The 12823-nt window shown below is 44.5% G+C and overlaps 1 protein-coding gene and 1 long non-coding RNA gene across 2 annotated transcripts in view; one reads left to right on the plus strand and one right to left on the minus strand.

Moving 5' to 3' along the window:
* The window catches only part of LOC101473708 (voltage-gated potassium channel subunit beta-2), a 247644-nt gene that overhangs the window by 45950 nt on the left and 188871 nt on the right, over positions 1-12823 (minus strand). Inside the window, exon 12 of the mRNA XM_012916125.2 lies at positions 1198-1292. Coding sequence (XP_012771579.1) covers positions 1198-1292 — 95 coding nt within the window. The remainder of the gene's footprint in view (positions 1-1197; positions 1293-12823) is intronic.
* Positions 1719-4570, plus strand: LOC106676510 (uncharacterized). The gene is made up of 4 exons (XR_001342319.3): positions 1719-2045; positions 2509-2588; positions 2967-3062; positions 3826-4570. It is a non-coding gene; the product is annotated as an uncharacterized LOC106676510 (long non-coding RNA).

A 12823-nucleotide genomic window follows, 5' to 3' on the forward strand; every position in this document is an offset into this window, starting at 1 on the left:
TGGATCTGCGCTCGACAGTGCAGCCTAGGCGGAGTAGTCGAACGCAGATTCACTGAGCGCTCAACACAGACAGCATCGTCAGAAGGAAAGTTGATAAAATAAATTACAAATGTTGTATTGTTCGATACATATGCGTACCGAACCGAAAGCACTGTATCGAACGGTTCAATATCGATACGAATATCGTTGCACCCCTAGTATATATATATATATATATATATATATAGGACTAAACGCACGCATGAGGTAATCAGGGAAAGTGGAGACACAGGAGGGCACAGCTCTGACTACAATGAAACAATGACAACACAGGGGAGAGTAAGACTAAATACAATGAGCAAAGAAACACAAGGACTTTTATTAGAGTGAATTGTTAAATGTTGTCATTTCTATGCTTGCCAGCTCTGATGAAAGAAATTCCACTGTCCTTCCCCCCAGATTCTTGAGGTTCTGGTGGGGGGCTGTAATGTTTTATTGCAGATACATCCTATCTGGAAGATCTGCTTCTTTTGATGTAAGCTTCCTGCGTTTACGACCCTTTGGTCAGCAGGAGGTCTGACACACACACACACACACACACACACACACACACACACACACACACACACACACACACATTCTTACAGAAGTTCACACATATACATACAATGCTTTGTCTTAGAACTAAGGGGGCGTGGCTTTGTTCTGACGTGTTTTGTGTGAACTGTCTCTCAATAAAAGGTAGCAGGAGGAGGTCAGATCTGAGGGTCATTTTCGTGGTGGACACAGACGAGGCCTCCCTTGCGCAAATAATCGATCGACTGTCTTGTTTTCTTCTAGAATTAGCGGGGCTTGTGGAAACACAGACCCAACAACTTTCAACATAAAACAGGTAGCATGACGGAACACAGACGTGACCCGAACTTGACAACATAAACCACGCAGGCATAACATAAGAGGTAAGACACACACAACAACAAGGGGAACTTCAACACAAGGGAAGATGACATAAGGAGTCTAAATGAATAAAGAGCTGAAACTAGGCAACCTTGGAACAGGTAGCATGACGGAACACAGACTCAAAAAAGACTCAATGAGCCAAAACATAAACAATGAATATCAAAATACAATGAAACACAAAAAACTGGGTCAAACAACCCAGGACCATTACAGTTCCTTTGTTTAATACCAGATGGATATTAAATATTGGGATATTACCTTAAGTGAAGCACGTGAATAAGGAGGGATTCCATTGTTATATTTCCCTGAGATGATCCCACAAGCCAGTGGACACCATGTCATAGCTCCAATGCCTGCATGTCCAAAAGGAATACATACAGAATATTTTAAAAAATTATTTCTTTAATTTCCAGATTATGAATCGGTGTTCAGAAGGCCACTTAACATATGGTTACATTGTAACCTTGGTTCTCTGAGTGAGATAATATCTCTCCACTCCATTACATATTCCATATGTATGGGGTATGACCCAGAGAACAAAGGTTACAATGTAACCTTACATTCTCTATCATATCGAGACTCTCCAGTTTGCTATATATTCCATATGTACGGGGTAACTCTGTAAGACACCCCACGAGAAGACAGTGCAACCAAATCCCAGAATGTATTTACAAACTATTTACAAATGTACATATACATATGCCACCCCGGTCAGGGCTTCGCCAGACGCAAGACTGGCCTGAACTGGTCCCAAAAGACGTAAGGACTGCAACTGAGCGGCCACTCTACACTGTAAACCCCAACAGTCTACCTGACTTATAAAGTTTGTGGATATAACAATTAAAATTCCTCACAAAGTTGAAACAACTTAAAACTTTTCTGTTCGGTTAACGATTCAAACAGTTATAATTGTACATGGCTTAGAAGTTAAGAGTAAATACTGCTTTCTTAATTATGATTTTTGAGTAAATGTTTTTTTCCGAGCTCCGCATGTGGACGTCATGACGTCATGACGTCTTCTCTCTAACCTGAACGACGTTGACAGAAAATTCTGTTCAATATGGCTGCCCTTCTCGAGCGACTGGAGAACACATTTGGAGAAACTTGTAAGTAAAACTGAACCTTCGTTATGTTTATTTTTTCCGTAAAAAAGCAAGTATATTAATATGTTGCAGCCAATAACTTGTTTTCGAATGCGCTGTTGTGTTAAAAAGCACAGACCCAGGTGGTGAATAGTTGTTCGCGGTTGTTCGCGCTCTTTTTCAAACATAGATTATGTCGTCAGTTTTACAGTTTTAACCGATTAAAACACAGTTTTACGAAGAATCACACATAAAGAAAGGGTCTTAGTGATATTTTAACGACCCCTTGCCAACGCAAGAAAGTTGGCGTTTTTACAACAGCAGCCTCATTGTTCGGCAGGTTTTTTTTTTTTTCTTCTCATTAGCATCATTCAAAAGTGACTTAGCTAGCAGTGGCAACTTCTATCTAAAACAATTGAAATATAGCAAGGTGTTGTATATTTAGTGTGCTGATAAGGTTTTCAATATTTTTATTTTTTCTTCCAAGGCTGAAGGCCAAAGACAAAAAGACAGAAGAAAAAAAAAATTCAGACTGCAATTAATTTCAGGTGGAGACAGTAAACACAGGTGAGTTGAAAGATCTATTGAAGAAACCATTCATTAAGTCCCTTAAGGTGAAGATTTCATATATTGATAATGATAAAATTAACACAAATTAAAAGTTTCACTGATAAACACACAATTTTTCCTTGCTTTGAACCCCATGTTCTATATAGATCACAGCTCTGATCTGGAGAACACTATTTTAAAATACTGTGTAGGGTTTTTGTCAAATGATTAAGAAACATACTCTCTGTCACAAGAGACAGAAAGGTTGTATCTTAAAAGAAAAGTCTCCAAAATTTAGTAGAGTCTGATGTCATGCAGTTTCATAAACATGTATTCTCCCCAAAGAATGACACCTGAAAACTTTGCGTTAAATGAACTTTTCTTTTCCCTTTTTAGGAGGCGCCTGATATCAACGTGAAACGCACTGCAGTACTTCGTGCCCTTCCTGTATACCTGCGGGAGGAGGACCCAGAATTCTTTTAGACATGTAATGTAAGTGTATTTTTGCATTACTTAAATTCTGCCAGTAAGATAAAATGCTATGGATTTTTTTTAAATACAATTTAATACCCTAGCAGCTACCAAATTGTACAAACAAAATACCCTCTCTGTAGAAAACCCACACACACACAGGTCAGGAGCAGGGCACAGGCGTATCACAGCACTATGGCTATGCTGCAGGTGGCCCAAAAACCAGGCTGAAGTCAAGATTTAGTTTCTTTTTGAGATAAAGTCATGAAATAAAAAATTACTTTTTTTTTTAGAAAAATAATAAAAATACAAATTATGTAATGCAAGAAGCTAACACGTTAATGTACATTTTTCAAAAAAAGTAGAGTACCCTAACTCGTTACAAAGTAACCCACTACACTGCTGAATGTTTTGCTAGATTACAGGTCATGCTTGTCACATTCTCTCAAACCAACCTTACTTATTTAATTGGGGCGATCGTGGCTCAAGAGTTGGGAGTTCGCCTTGTAATCAGAAGGTTGCCGGTTCGAGACCCGGCTCGGACAGTCTCGGTCGTTGTGTCCTTGGGCAAGACACTTCACCCGTTGCCTACTGGTGGTGGTCAGAGGGCCCGCTGGTGCCAGTGTCCGGCAGCCTCGCCTCTGTCAGTGCGCCCCAGGGTGGCTGTGGCTACAATGTAGCTGCCATCACCAGTGTGTGAATGGGTGTGAATGTCTGGATGACTGAATGTGTAAAGCGCTATACAAATACAGGCCATTTACCATTGATACTGTGTCTATTCCAGGCGGACGCATTGGATGAGTCGACCCTCATTGACACTCCAGTTGCCCTTCTCACAGTGGTTACCGACGGCGCTTCCCAGTCCAGTCCATTTTACTTCCTCAAGCATGGCTGTTTTGGTGAAAGGCGACTAGGTGATGCGTGATATTCCCAGATTTGCAAATGCATTTGCTTTATTGTTTGGCTTGATCTATGCTCTGCATTTAGACTACCCCAGGAAGCTGGTTCACACATTTGCCTTAGTCCAAAATATCTTCATGGGGCTTGATGACGGCAAACCCCTGAAACCCCTGCCTACATGCTCTTAAGGAATATAAGGCAATGTTTGTTAGGACACGCACTCTGTTACTGAGCACTTTGTTTGAAGCACTTTAAGCACTTTAAGTTTACTACAGGCTTTGGGTGGATTTAACTCCATCAGTTTACCTAATTTTCCTATACTTGACTGCCTTATCTGGTTATTTGGAAGCTGATCATCTTTGTACCCATTTTAAAAAATTGTTTTTCATTTCTATTTAAAAAAAAGTGATTAGTATTTGACTTTTTGTTTTGCATTTTTGTGTATTTTGAGAAAGATGCAATTAGGACTGATGTCGTCCTTTGTGAGTTTATAAAAAGATAAATGTTCTACACAGAATTTATAATGCTCACTTTATGGTGCCGATGTCCATGTTAGTTGTTTTATAAAAACATTTGTGATGTTTTTAAATTTTCATGAAAAAATGTTAAATAAACAAAATGTAAAGTAACTGAATTTCCGTACTTTTTTTTTTTTTTAGTAGTCTACACTCACAACATATCTTTTAATTAATAATCAGATAATTTGAGTTTAGGTTGTAATATAATTGCATTGTGTTGCATCAAAATAATAAACTACAAGAAACACAAAAATATTGAAATTAAAGTATACAGTCTTTGAGTAAAGCTCAATTAATAAAATATAAAATATAATTTAAAATTTTTAGGTTAACAATAAATACAAATTTTGAGTACCCCATACTTAGAAGATATGAGTTTTTGTACTTAAATCTTTTGAGGTAATCAGTTTCCACAAAAGTTTTAAGTTCAGTCAACTTGTTCGGGTTTACAGTGTAGGTCAGCCCACAAGATGCTAGGCTGACCGGGGAACGATGGCTACCACCAATGGGCACCCAGCATCTGCTCTCAAGAGATGAGCAGGCTGCCACGTTCAAGCGGAAAATTTGCGTAAAGGTGGTGGCCGAGGACAAAGTCATCAATGTACAAATGGCCAAGAGGGCAGCGCCCCTCCATATGGCCCAAGAAGTCCACCCTGCAGGTCAAGTGGGCCTGAACACCTGAGGGAAGAGGAGCTCCTACTGAAGCATAAGCCTGCAGGATTAACTGGGACTTAGACCACTAGTCCATTGTCCAAAGTGACGGGGTACGTGCAACATACAGAACCAGAGCTCGGATAGGTCACAGAGCCTGCAGACGCAGAGCTGCCTCTCATTCCAACCCTTCAGTGGGAGCTGAGTGCTGCTCAACCGTCTGAGAAAAGTAAAAGTCCGAGAGGACTTGTGGCAAGAAGGCAAGAATGCAGGGTTGGGTCCGAGGACCACCCCCTTCCCATCAAGCAGTCACTGTGGCCGACAGTGCATGGAGCTCACTTATTCTTCTGGTGGAAGTTATGGCCAGAAGGTGGTCTTAAGCGATAGCCACTTCAACTTAGCATCTTCCAGGGGCTCAAATGGAGGGCACTGGAGGGCACTAAGGACCAGTTCCAGGTCCCAAGGGGAAACCGAGCTGTTAGGTCCTGGACACCCCTAGCAAACGCGAAATCAAAGCAGCGTTAGCGCAACGCTGACGCTGCTTTGATTTTGCAGTTGGCTGTTCACCTTGGTCGCTCAGTGCTCAGTTGCTGAGCACTGAGCGACCAAGGTGAACAGCCTTAATCACAGCCACTAACCCATGAAGGATAACAGCAGCTCTGCCTGCCTCTAGCTGGGACTGCAGGATGGTATTGACTGTGGCAATTTGGGTGTCCAGTCCATGGACCACCATGGCATCAACTGTTACACCATGGGGTCCAGCCTGTGGACCACGCACCAGGAAGCAAACACTCCCCAGTGATAGCAGTAGGAAGCCCTTGTGGATGGTGCACAAGTTTCCTGCATGGTGTTCACAACAGGGGCAGGAAGTCGTAAGGAGCGCAGCCTCTCCTCCTCAGGGGCCAGGCCATCAGCCGCAGCCTTGCGGGGAAAGGATGGAAGAGCGACCCTCCGGCCTGGGGCAGGAGGTCCCAGGGCATGCCATCCAGGAGGGGTGGGATTACTTAAAACCAGGGCGGAGGACCGAGTGGAGGAGGAAGAAAGGGGGGAAGGTGTAAAGGAGTGCCTGGGGCCAGGGATGCACAAGGGCACCTCACCCTAGAGGGGTGTCGTCGGACTTCAGGGAGAAGTACAGAGGGCAAGTGTGTCAATTTCCTGGAGGCAAAGAAGTCAACCTCTGCCCTTTACTCCCCTGGGCATGGACTGCCCCTGGACATAATGTCTGCTGCCATGTTCAGGGAACTTGGCACATGAACTGCCCAGAGGGAGAGGAATTGGCAGTGAGCCCACTGCCACAGCTGGGCGGCCAGTTTGCAGAGGGGAGGAGAGCCCAGCTCCTCCTGCTGGTTGATATAGGCTGCGGCAACTGTGCTGTCTGTCTAGACAACCACGCAATCGAGACAGGAAGTGCCGAAGTGCCAGGAACATGGCCAGTACTATGGGCAGACCTTTGTGCCATCAGAAACTGAATTTGAAGTTAATTAATTTGCTTTGAAACTGTATTTTGTCCTTTAAAAATGTAGCTCTTGAATAATTTCAGTTTCATTTATCACCATTCAGTTTCAGTTGGAATTTCAGTTCCAAAATTCTTTTTTTTTGTTACTTGCATCCAGTTCCGCTTCCAGGGTAATTGAGCGCAGATTAATAGAACTACATTTTATCAGTGGAACGAAGCTGTTACTGATGGGAATCTACATTATCTTGAGCTGGAGCTGGATTAAGACTTCAAAAGTCAGCAGATAAACTCTCTGGTTGGTAATAAATGTATCACATGTATAAGAACAAGCGTCATGTTAAAAAATGATAGTTGTACAGTAACTTTTATGCTTATAATTTGGCGTAGTTTGCCCTTGGTTCAGCTTTGACAAACAAATATGATTGACTGTTTCTTATAGAATTCCACAGTTGTCATATTGTACCCTCTCAGAGCCCCCTACAGTAGGGAAATATACAAATGAATGTCCAAAACATTGTATTTTAGGTTTATTAATGTCTTGCACAACATAACGTTAGCTAAAGTGAATAGTTTAATTCATTAGTGCAGCATTACTGGATCACCTCTGTTTGAAGTGATATAATATGGTATACAACTATTATTGAAACAGCAAAGTTTGTAAAAAGAAACTTTAACAAACAAAAAAAACCCCAAGACTTCTCATTCTCTAAACGTTTGGCCACAGCTGTAGATTACACTATCAGTGCTTGTTGACTCTTGTCAATAATTACATTTTACACAACCCACGCACACAGTCACATAGTACCACAGGTCGGGATGGGTACCGATATCCGGTGCCATTATGGCACCCAGTGCATTTTGGTGCTTTATTTCGGTGCTTTTTTTTCCTGAGATGTCATACATTTTCGATTCTAGCCAATCATTTTACCTTTCCAGGGATAGTAGGCAGGCCCAGGTATGTGCGTTCTTTTAGAGCAGAGCTACAGATTAAAAATGCTCAAGGCAAAGTGGTCAAAAGTCTGGCTGTACTTCACAGCAAAAGATGCAAACTCAGCAGCCTAAGGTGATACTGTGCAAAGGAGGTAACACCTCGAATCTGATGAAACACGCATAGCGTATTTTTAAAACCCCAGAAGAGCACCATATTTGATAGCTTGCTGCAAGACCTCACACCAAGCACATATATTGCGGGAGTGGTGCCTGTTATCGAACCTGGAGTTAGCAACATCCCCCAAGAACCCAAATAGGAGAGTCCTAGCCCTAGCCACCGGTTCCAACCAAAGGAGGTATGTTGTATCAACAGAAAAGGCTAACTTGGTTATCATTTTGCAGAAAAAAAGAGACTGCTAAAAATAAAAACATAAGAGGTTTTTGGACAAAGTTTGTGTTCGCATTTCTCTAAGCTCCGGTTCGAGCACCGTTTAAGCACCAGCACCATTTCAAAAGTACCAGTTTGGCACCAGTATCGGATAAAACCTAAACGATACCCATCCCTAACCACAGGTAGTGTGAGTACAAGAAAATAATTATTATAATATGATGTGTTAAATTTGTTTAGATCAGAGGTTCATAAACAAGATGGCGCCGAGTATGACAGCCTCGCCGCGAGCTCCCCCAAGCAACAGCTGTTTTTCTGTGTTTAATTTTACTTTTCCTTTATTTTTTCGCGAGTAGCACGTCTCCTTGTGTACGACCGACAAACCTTACTGGACATAAAAGACGGTCTTTCTTATAACTTTCCGGAGTTCAAGTTTTGCAACACGGACGCTCCGTTTGCAGACCCTCATTCATCTCACCTGAGACGCTTTTGTTCTCTGGCCCTGGAGGCCGCAAACGCCGACGCAGAGGGAGAAGATCTGGCGTTCTGGTTCGACTGAGACGGCGCACTAACAGACCACCGTTATCTAGTTTATTACTGGCTAATGTGCAGTCTCTGGAGAACAAGCTGTGCGAGCTTCGGGCACGGATCTCATTCCAGCAAGAGATGCGGGACTGGTGCGTGATCTGCCTCACAGAAACCTGGCTATCGGACAAGGTACAATACAACTACCGGGGTTCTCCGTGCATCGCGCGGACAGGTCACAGGATCTTACTGGGAAAAGCAGAGGCGGTGGTGTATGTTTCATGATCAACAACAGCTGGTGTGATTATGCGAACGTGCACCCGGTCAAATCCTTCTGCTCACCGGACCTGGAGTACCTGATGATTAAATGCCGGCCATTCTGGCTACCGAGGGAATTTACAGCAGTGATTATTATGGCTGTTTACATTCCCCCACAAGCCGACACTGACCGAGCACTCAGGGAACTGTACAGCGCGATCAGCAGCGAGGAAACCGCACACCCAGAGGCAGCGTTTATCACGACCGGGGACTTTAATAAGGGAAACCTGAAGAAAGTCTCACCGAAACTCCACCAACACATCCACTTCAACACTCGTGGAGACCGGCTACTTGACCACTGCTGCACCTCTTTCCGGGATGCATACAAAGCCCTCCCCCGCGCCCCATTCGGCCAATCAGATCACCGCTCCATCCTGCTCCTGCCCGCCTACAGGCAGAAGCTGAAACAGGAAGCTCCAACCCGGAGGGCGGTGCACTGTTGGACGGACCAATCGGAGTCTGCGCTGCGGGACTGTTTTGATCACGCGGACTGGGAAATGTTTCACGTGGCTGCTAGGGACATTGATGAGTACACAGACTCAGTCTGCGGATTTATCAGGAAATGCGTGGAAGATGTCGTCCCATCCAGAACAGTTAAATCCTTCCCAAATCAAAAACCCTGGATTAACGGAGATGTTCGCGCGGCACGGAGCACCGCCTTTGCCTCCGCGAACACATCGGACTACAAACACGCACATTACCAACTCCGGAAGACGATCAAAGCAGCCAAACATGAGTACAGGGACAGGGTGGAGCAACAGTTTGACAACCCTCGGAGTATGTGGCAGGGACTAAACACGATCGCAGACTTTAGAGGGAAACCCAGCACACCGCAGACCACGGCCTCTCTGTGTGAGGATCTAAACGTATTCTACGCTAGATTCGACACAGCGAACACCATGAGACTGGACAGTGTGCGCACCGCGGATGACGTCAGTGCGCACACTGTGTCTGAGGAGGATGTGCGGAAGTGCTTCAGGAAGGTGAACGCACGCAAAGCTACAGGTCCGGACGGGATTCCCGGCCGCGTCCTCAAGTCATGCGCGGCTCAGCTGGCTGGAGTGTTCACACACATCTTCAACCTTTCCCTCTCTCTGTCTGTAGTCCCAGCCTGCTTCAAAATGGCCACCATCGTCCCTGTACCCAAATCCTCCACCATCTCCTCATTGAACGACTGGCGACCTGTAGCCCTGACCCCCATCGTGAGCAAATGCTTCGAGAAGCTGGTCAGGGACTTCATCTGCTCTGCACTACCCGACTCACTGGACCCTCTACAGTTCGCATACCGCCACAACAGGTCCACTGATGATGCCATAGCCCTGACACTACATACTGCCCTGTCACACCTGGAGAAGAGAGACACGTATGTGAGAATGCTGTTTGTAGATTACAGCTCAGCATTCAATACCATCGTTCCCTCGAAGCTGGACAGGAAACTGCAGGATCTAGGACTGAGCAGCTCCCTCTGCAGCTGGATCCTTAGCTTCCTGTCTGACAGACGCCAAGTGGTCAGACTGGGCAGCATCACCTCATCCCCCATCACACTGAACACTGGTGCTCCACAGGGGTGTGTACTGAGCCCTCTCCTGTACTCACTCTACACCTACGACTGCACAGCCACTAACAACTCCAACATCATTGTGAAGTTTGCGGACGACACTACAGTGGTGGGTCTTATCACCAACAGTGATGAGACGGCTTACAGGGAGGAGGTCAGCGCCCTGACCCACTGGTGTCAAGACAACCATCTCACCCTCAACGTCGCAAAGAGAAAGGAGTTGATAGTGGACTTCTGGAGGTGCAGAGAAGTACACACCCCCATCACCATCAACGGCGCTGCTGTGGAGAGAGTGAGCAGCTTCCGGTTCCTTGGTGTACATCTGGCTGAGGATCTTACGTGGTCAGTACACACAAACAAAACAGTGAAGAAGGCGCAGCAGCGCCTCTTCTTTCTCAGGAGACTGAAAAGATTCGGCATGAGCCCCCGCATCCTCAGGACCTTCTATCACTGTGCCATTGAGAGCATCCTCACTGGATGCATCACCACCTGGTATGGCAACAGCACCGCCTACAACTGCAAAGCTCTCCAGCGAGTAGTGCGGTGCTCTGAACGGATAATTGGAGGTGAGCTTCCCTCCCTCCAAGACATCTACAGGAAGCGGTGCCTGAGGAAAGCGGGGAGGATCATTAAGGACTCCAGTCACCCCAGCCATAAACTGTTCAGACTACTTCCATCAGGAAGGAGGTTCTGCAGCATCCGGTCCCGAACCAGCAGACTGAGAGACAGCTTCTTCCACCAGGCCATCAGACTGCTGAACACGTCATAGACACCTCACCTTCACTACTGGAACTTCAACATTATGCACTCCATACTGTACAGTAATGCCACTGTTTTGCACATGTCTCAACTCTGTATATTTTTATATATTTTATATATTGTTTACTCTATTTAATTTGTAAAATATGTGTACACACACACACACACACACACACACACACACACACACACACACACACACGTACGTAGAAAGGAATTTATGGACACTGGCACTGCCATAAAAGGAGACAGGAAGCTACAGTTGGGGGTTGTTGATGCTGATGCTTGTACCTTCAATAAAACTCATAATTGTTATAACTTAGAAGTAGGTTTGCAGGAGACTCTCCACCTTATCTGTAAATGTAAGACAAGAGGCCAATGGCCCAGTGGATGCAGAGTGGAGGTCTCAGTGTTTGTAATATGTTAACTCTGTTTTCTATGTTGTATAGAGGAATTTGGTGTAGCTTGGGTGAGATTACTTTTATGACCCCCAGGAAGTCACGTACGCAGAGACACACACACAGTGCTTAAACTGTTACACTCATACACCCACACACACAGGCACTCACGTGCTCGTGCATACACACAGACACAGAGTTTGCAGCACACCATGGGGGTTTTATGATGGGGTCACTTCTACAAAACTGTGTTTCACAGACAGAGGAGTAGAAGATTTGCAGAGGGACATAGGCCTTGCACATCTTCCCTTCTAGAAGATGCATGCTTAAATGAAGATGAATGAAGATGAATAAAGGTTTTTGTGAAAATGATTAATGAGTTCCGGTGCCGTCTCTGGATGCCCAAGGAATAAAAGAACCTGGGTGTAACTGATTTCACAACAGTAGGCAGTGTTGGGGAGTTGGGGAGAAATGGAATACATATACCGTGTTATGTATTTAAAATACAAAATATGAGTAACTGTATTCCATTACAGTTACCGTTTAAAAGGTAGTATTCAGAATACAGTTACTGTAGGAGCCATTCTTGTGTTAATACCTTATGTGGTCGCTAGATGTCACCTTTTTCTGTTTTGATCATGTAAACGTATTTAAGATAGATGCACGTAATCGGCGTCATGTATGTCATTAATTGTAAGAAGGCAAACAGTTTGTGACCGTTGCGCTGTTATGTTAATTTGATACGGAATAAAGACCAAATAGGACAAGATACATACTACTGGATTTATTGGACTGTTTACTTAATTCATGCATATCAGTGACATCGTGTCACCCCCGTTAACGACCACCTCAGTGGCTTCAAGCGTAGGCTTAGCCTCTACATTAGAGTCACAAACTTGCTTTTCTTTGGGGAAAAGTTTGTGCCAACTTTTTTGGGACTCGGCGCAAACAGGACAATTAAAGTCTGAGTGATCGATCGCCACGGAGAGCTGAATGGTGTTTGGAAAAAGTTACCGTGGAGGGTTCACGAGGAGCGGACAGCTGGACTATTGGTCTGTCAGCTGACGACGTGGAATGCTTGGCGACTGTTCCGTGGATGTTGGAGAGGACTCAGAATTCTTCATCGGAATCAGTACGGCACCCAACGCAAGGTATGAGTAGCGCTACTAATAAATGGCCATTTATAAAAGTGTGCACACTTATTTAAGAAGACGTAATTCCAATGCATTGGTGGTCAAACATAATGAATCTGATTTATAAACAAACTTTCGCAACCCTCAATACTTGATAAATATTTGAGTTTTGGAACATTTGAACTATGGACACAAATAAAGCTGCTGACAGGCTCCCGGAGCCTGCTGCAGAATCAGCTGTGCAAAGT

The sequence above is a fragment of the Maylandia zebra genome, linkage group LG20, assembly GCF_041146795.1.
Source record: "Maylandia zebra isolate NMK-2024a linkage group LG20, Mzebra_GT3a, whole genome shotgun sequence".
Taxonomy (NCBI): domain Eukaryota; kingdom Metazoa; phylum Chordata; class Actinopteri; order Cichliformes; family Cichlidae; genus Maylandia; species Maylandia zebra.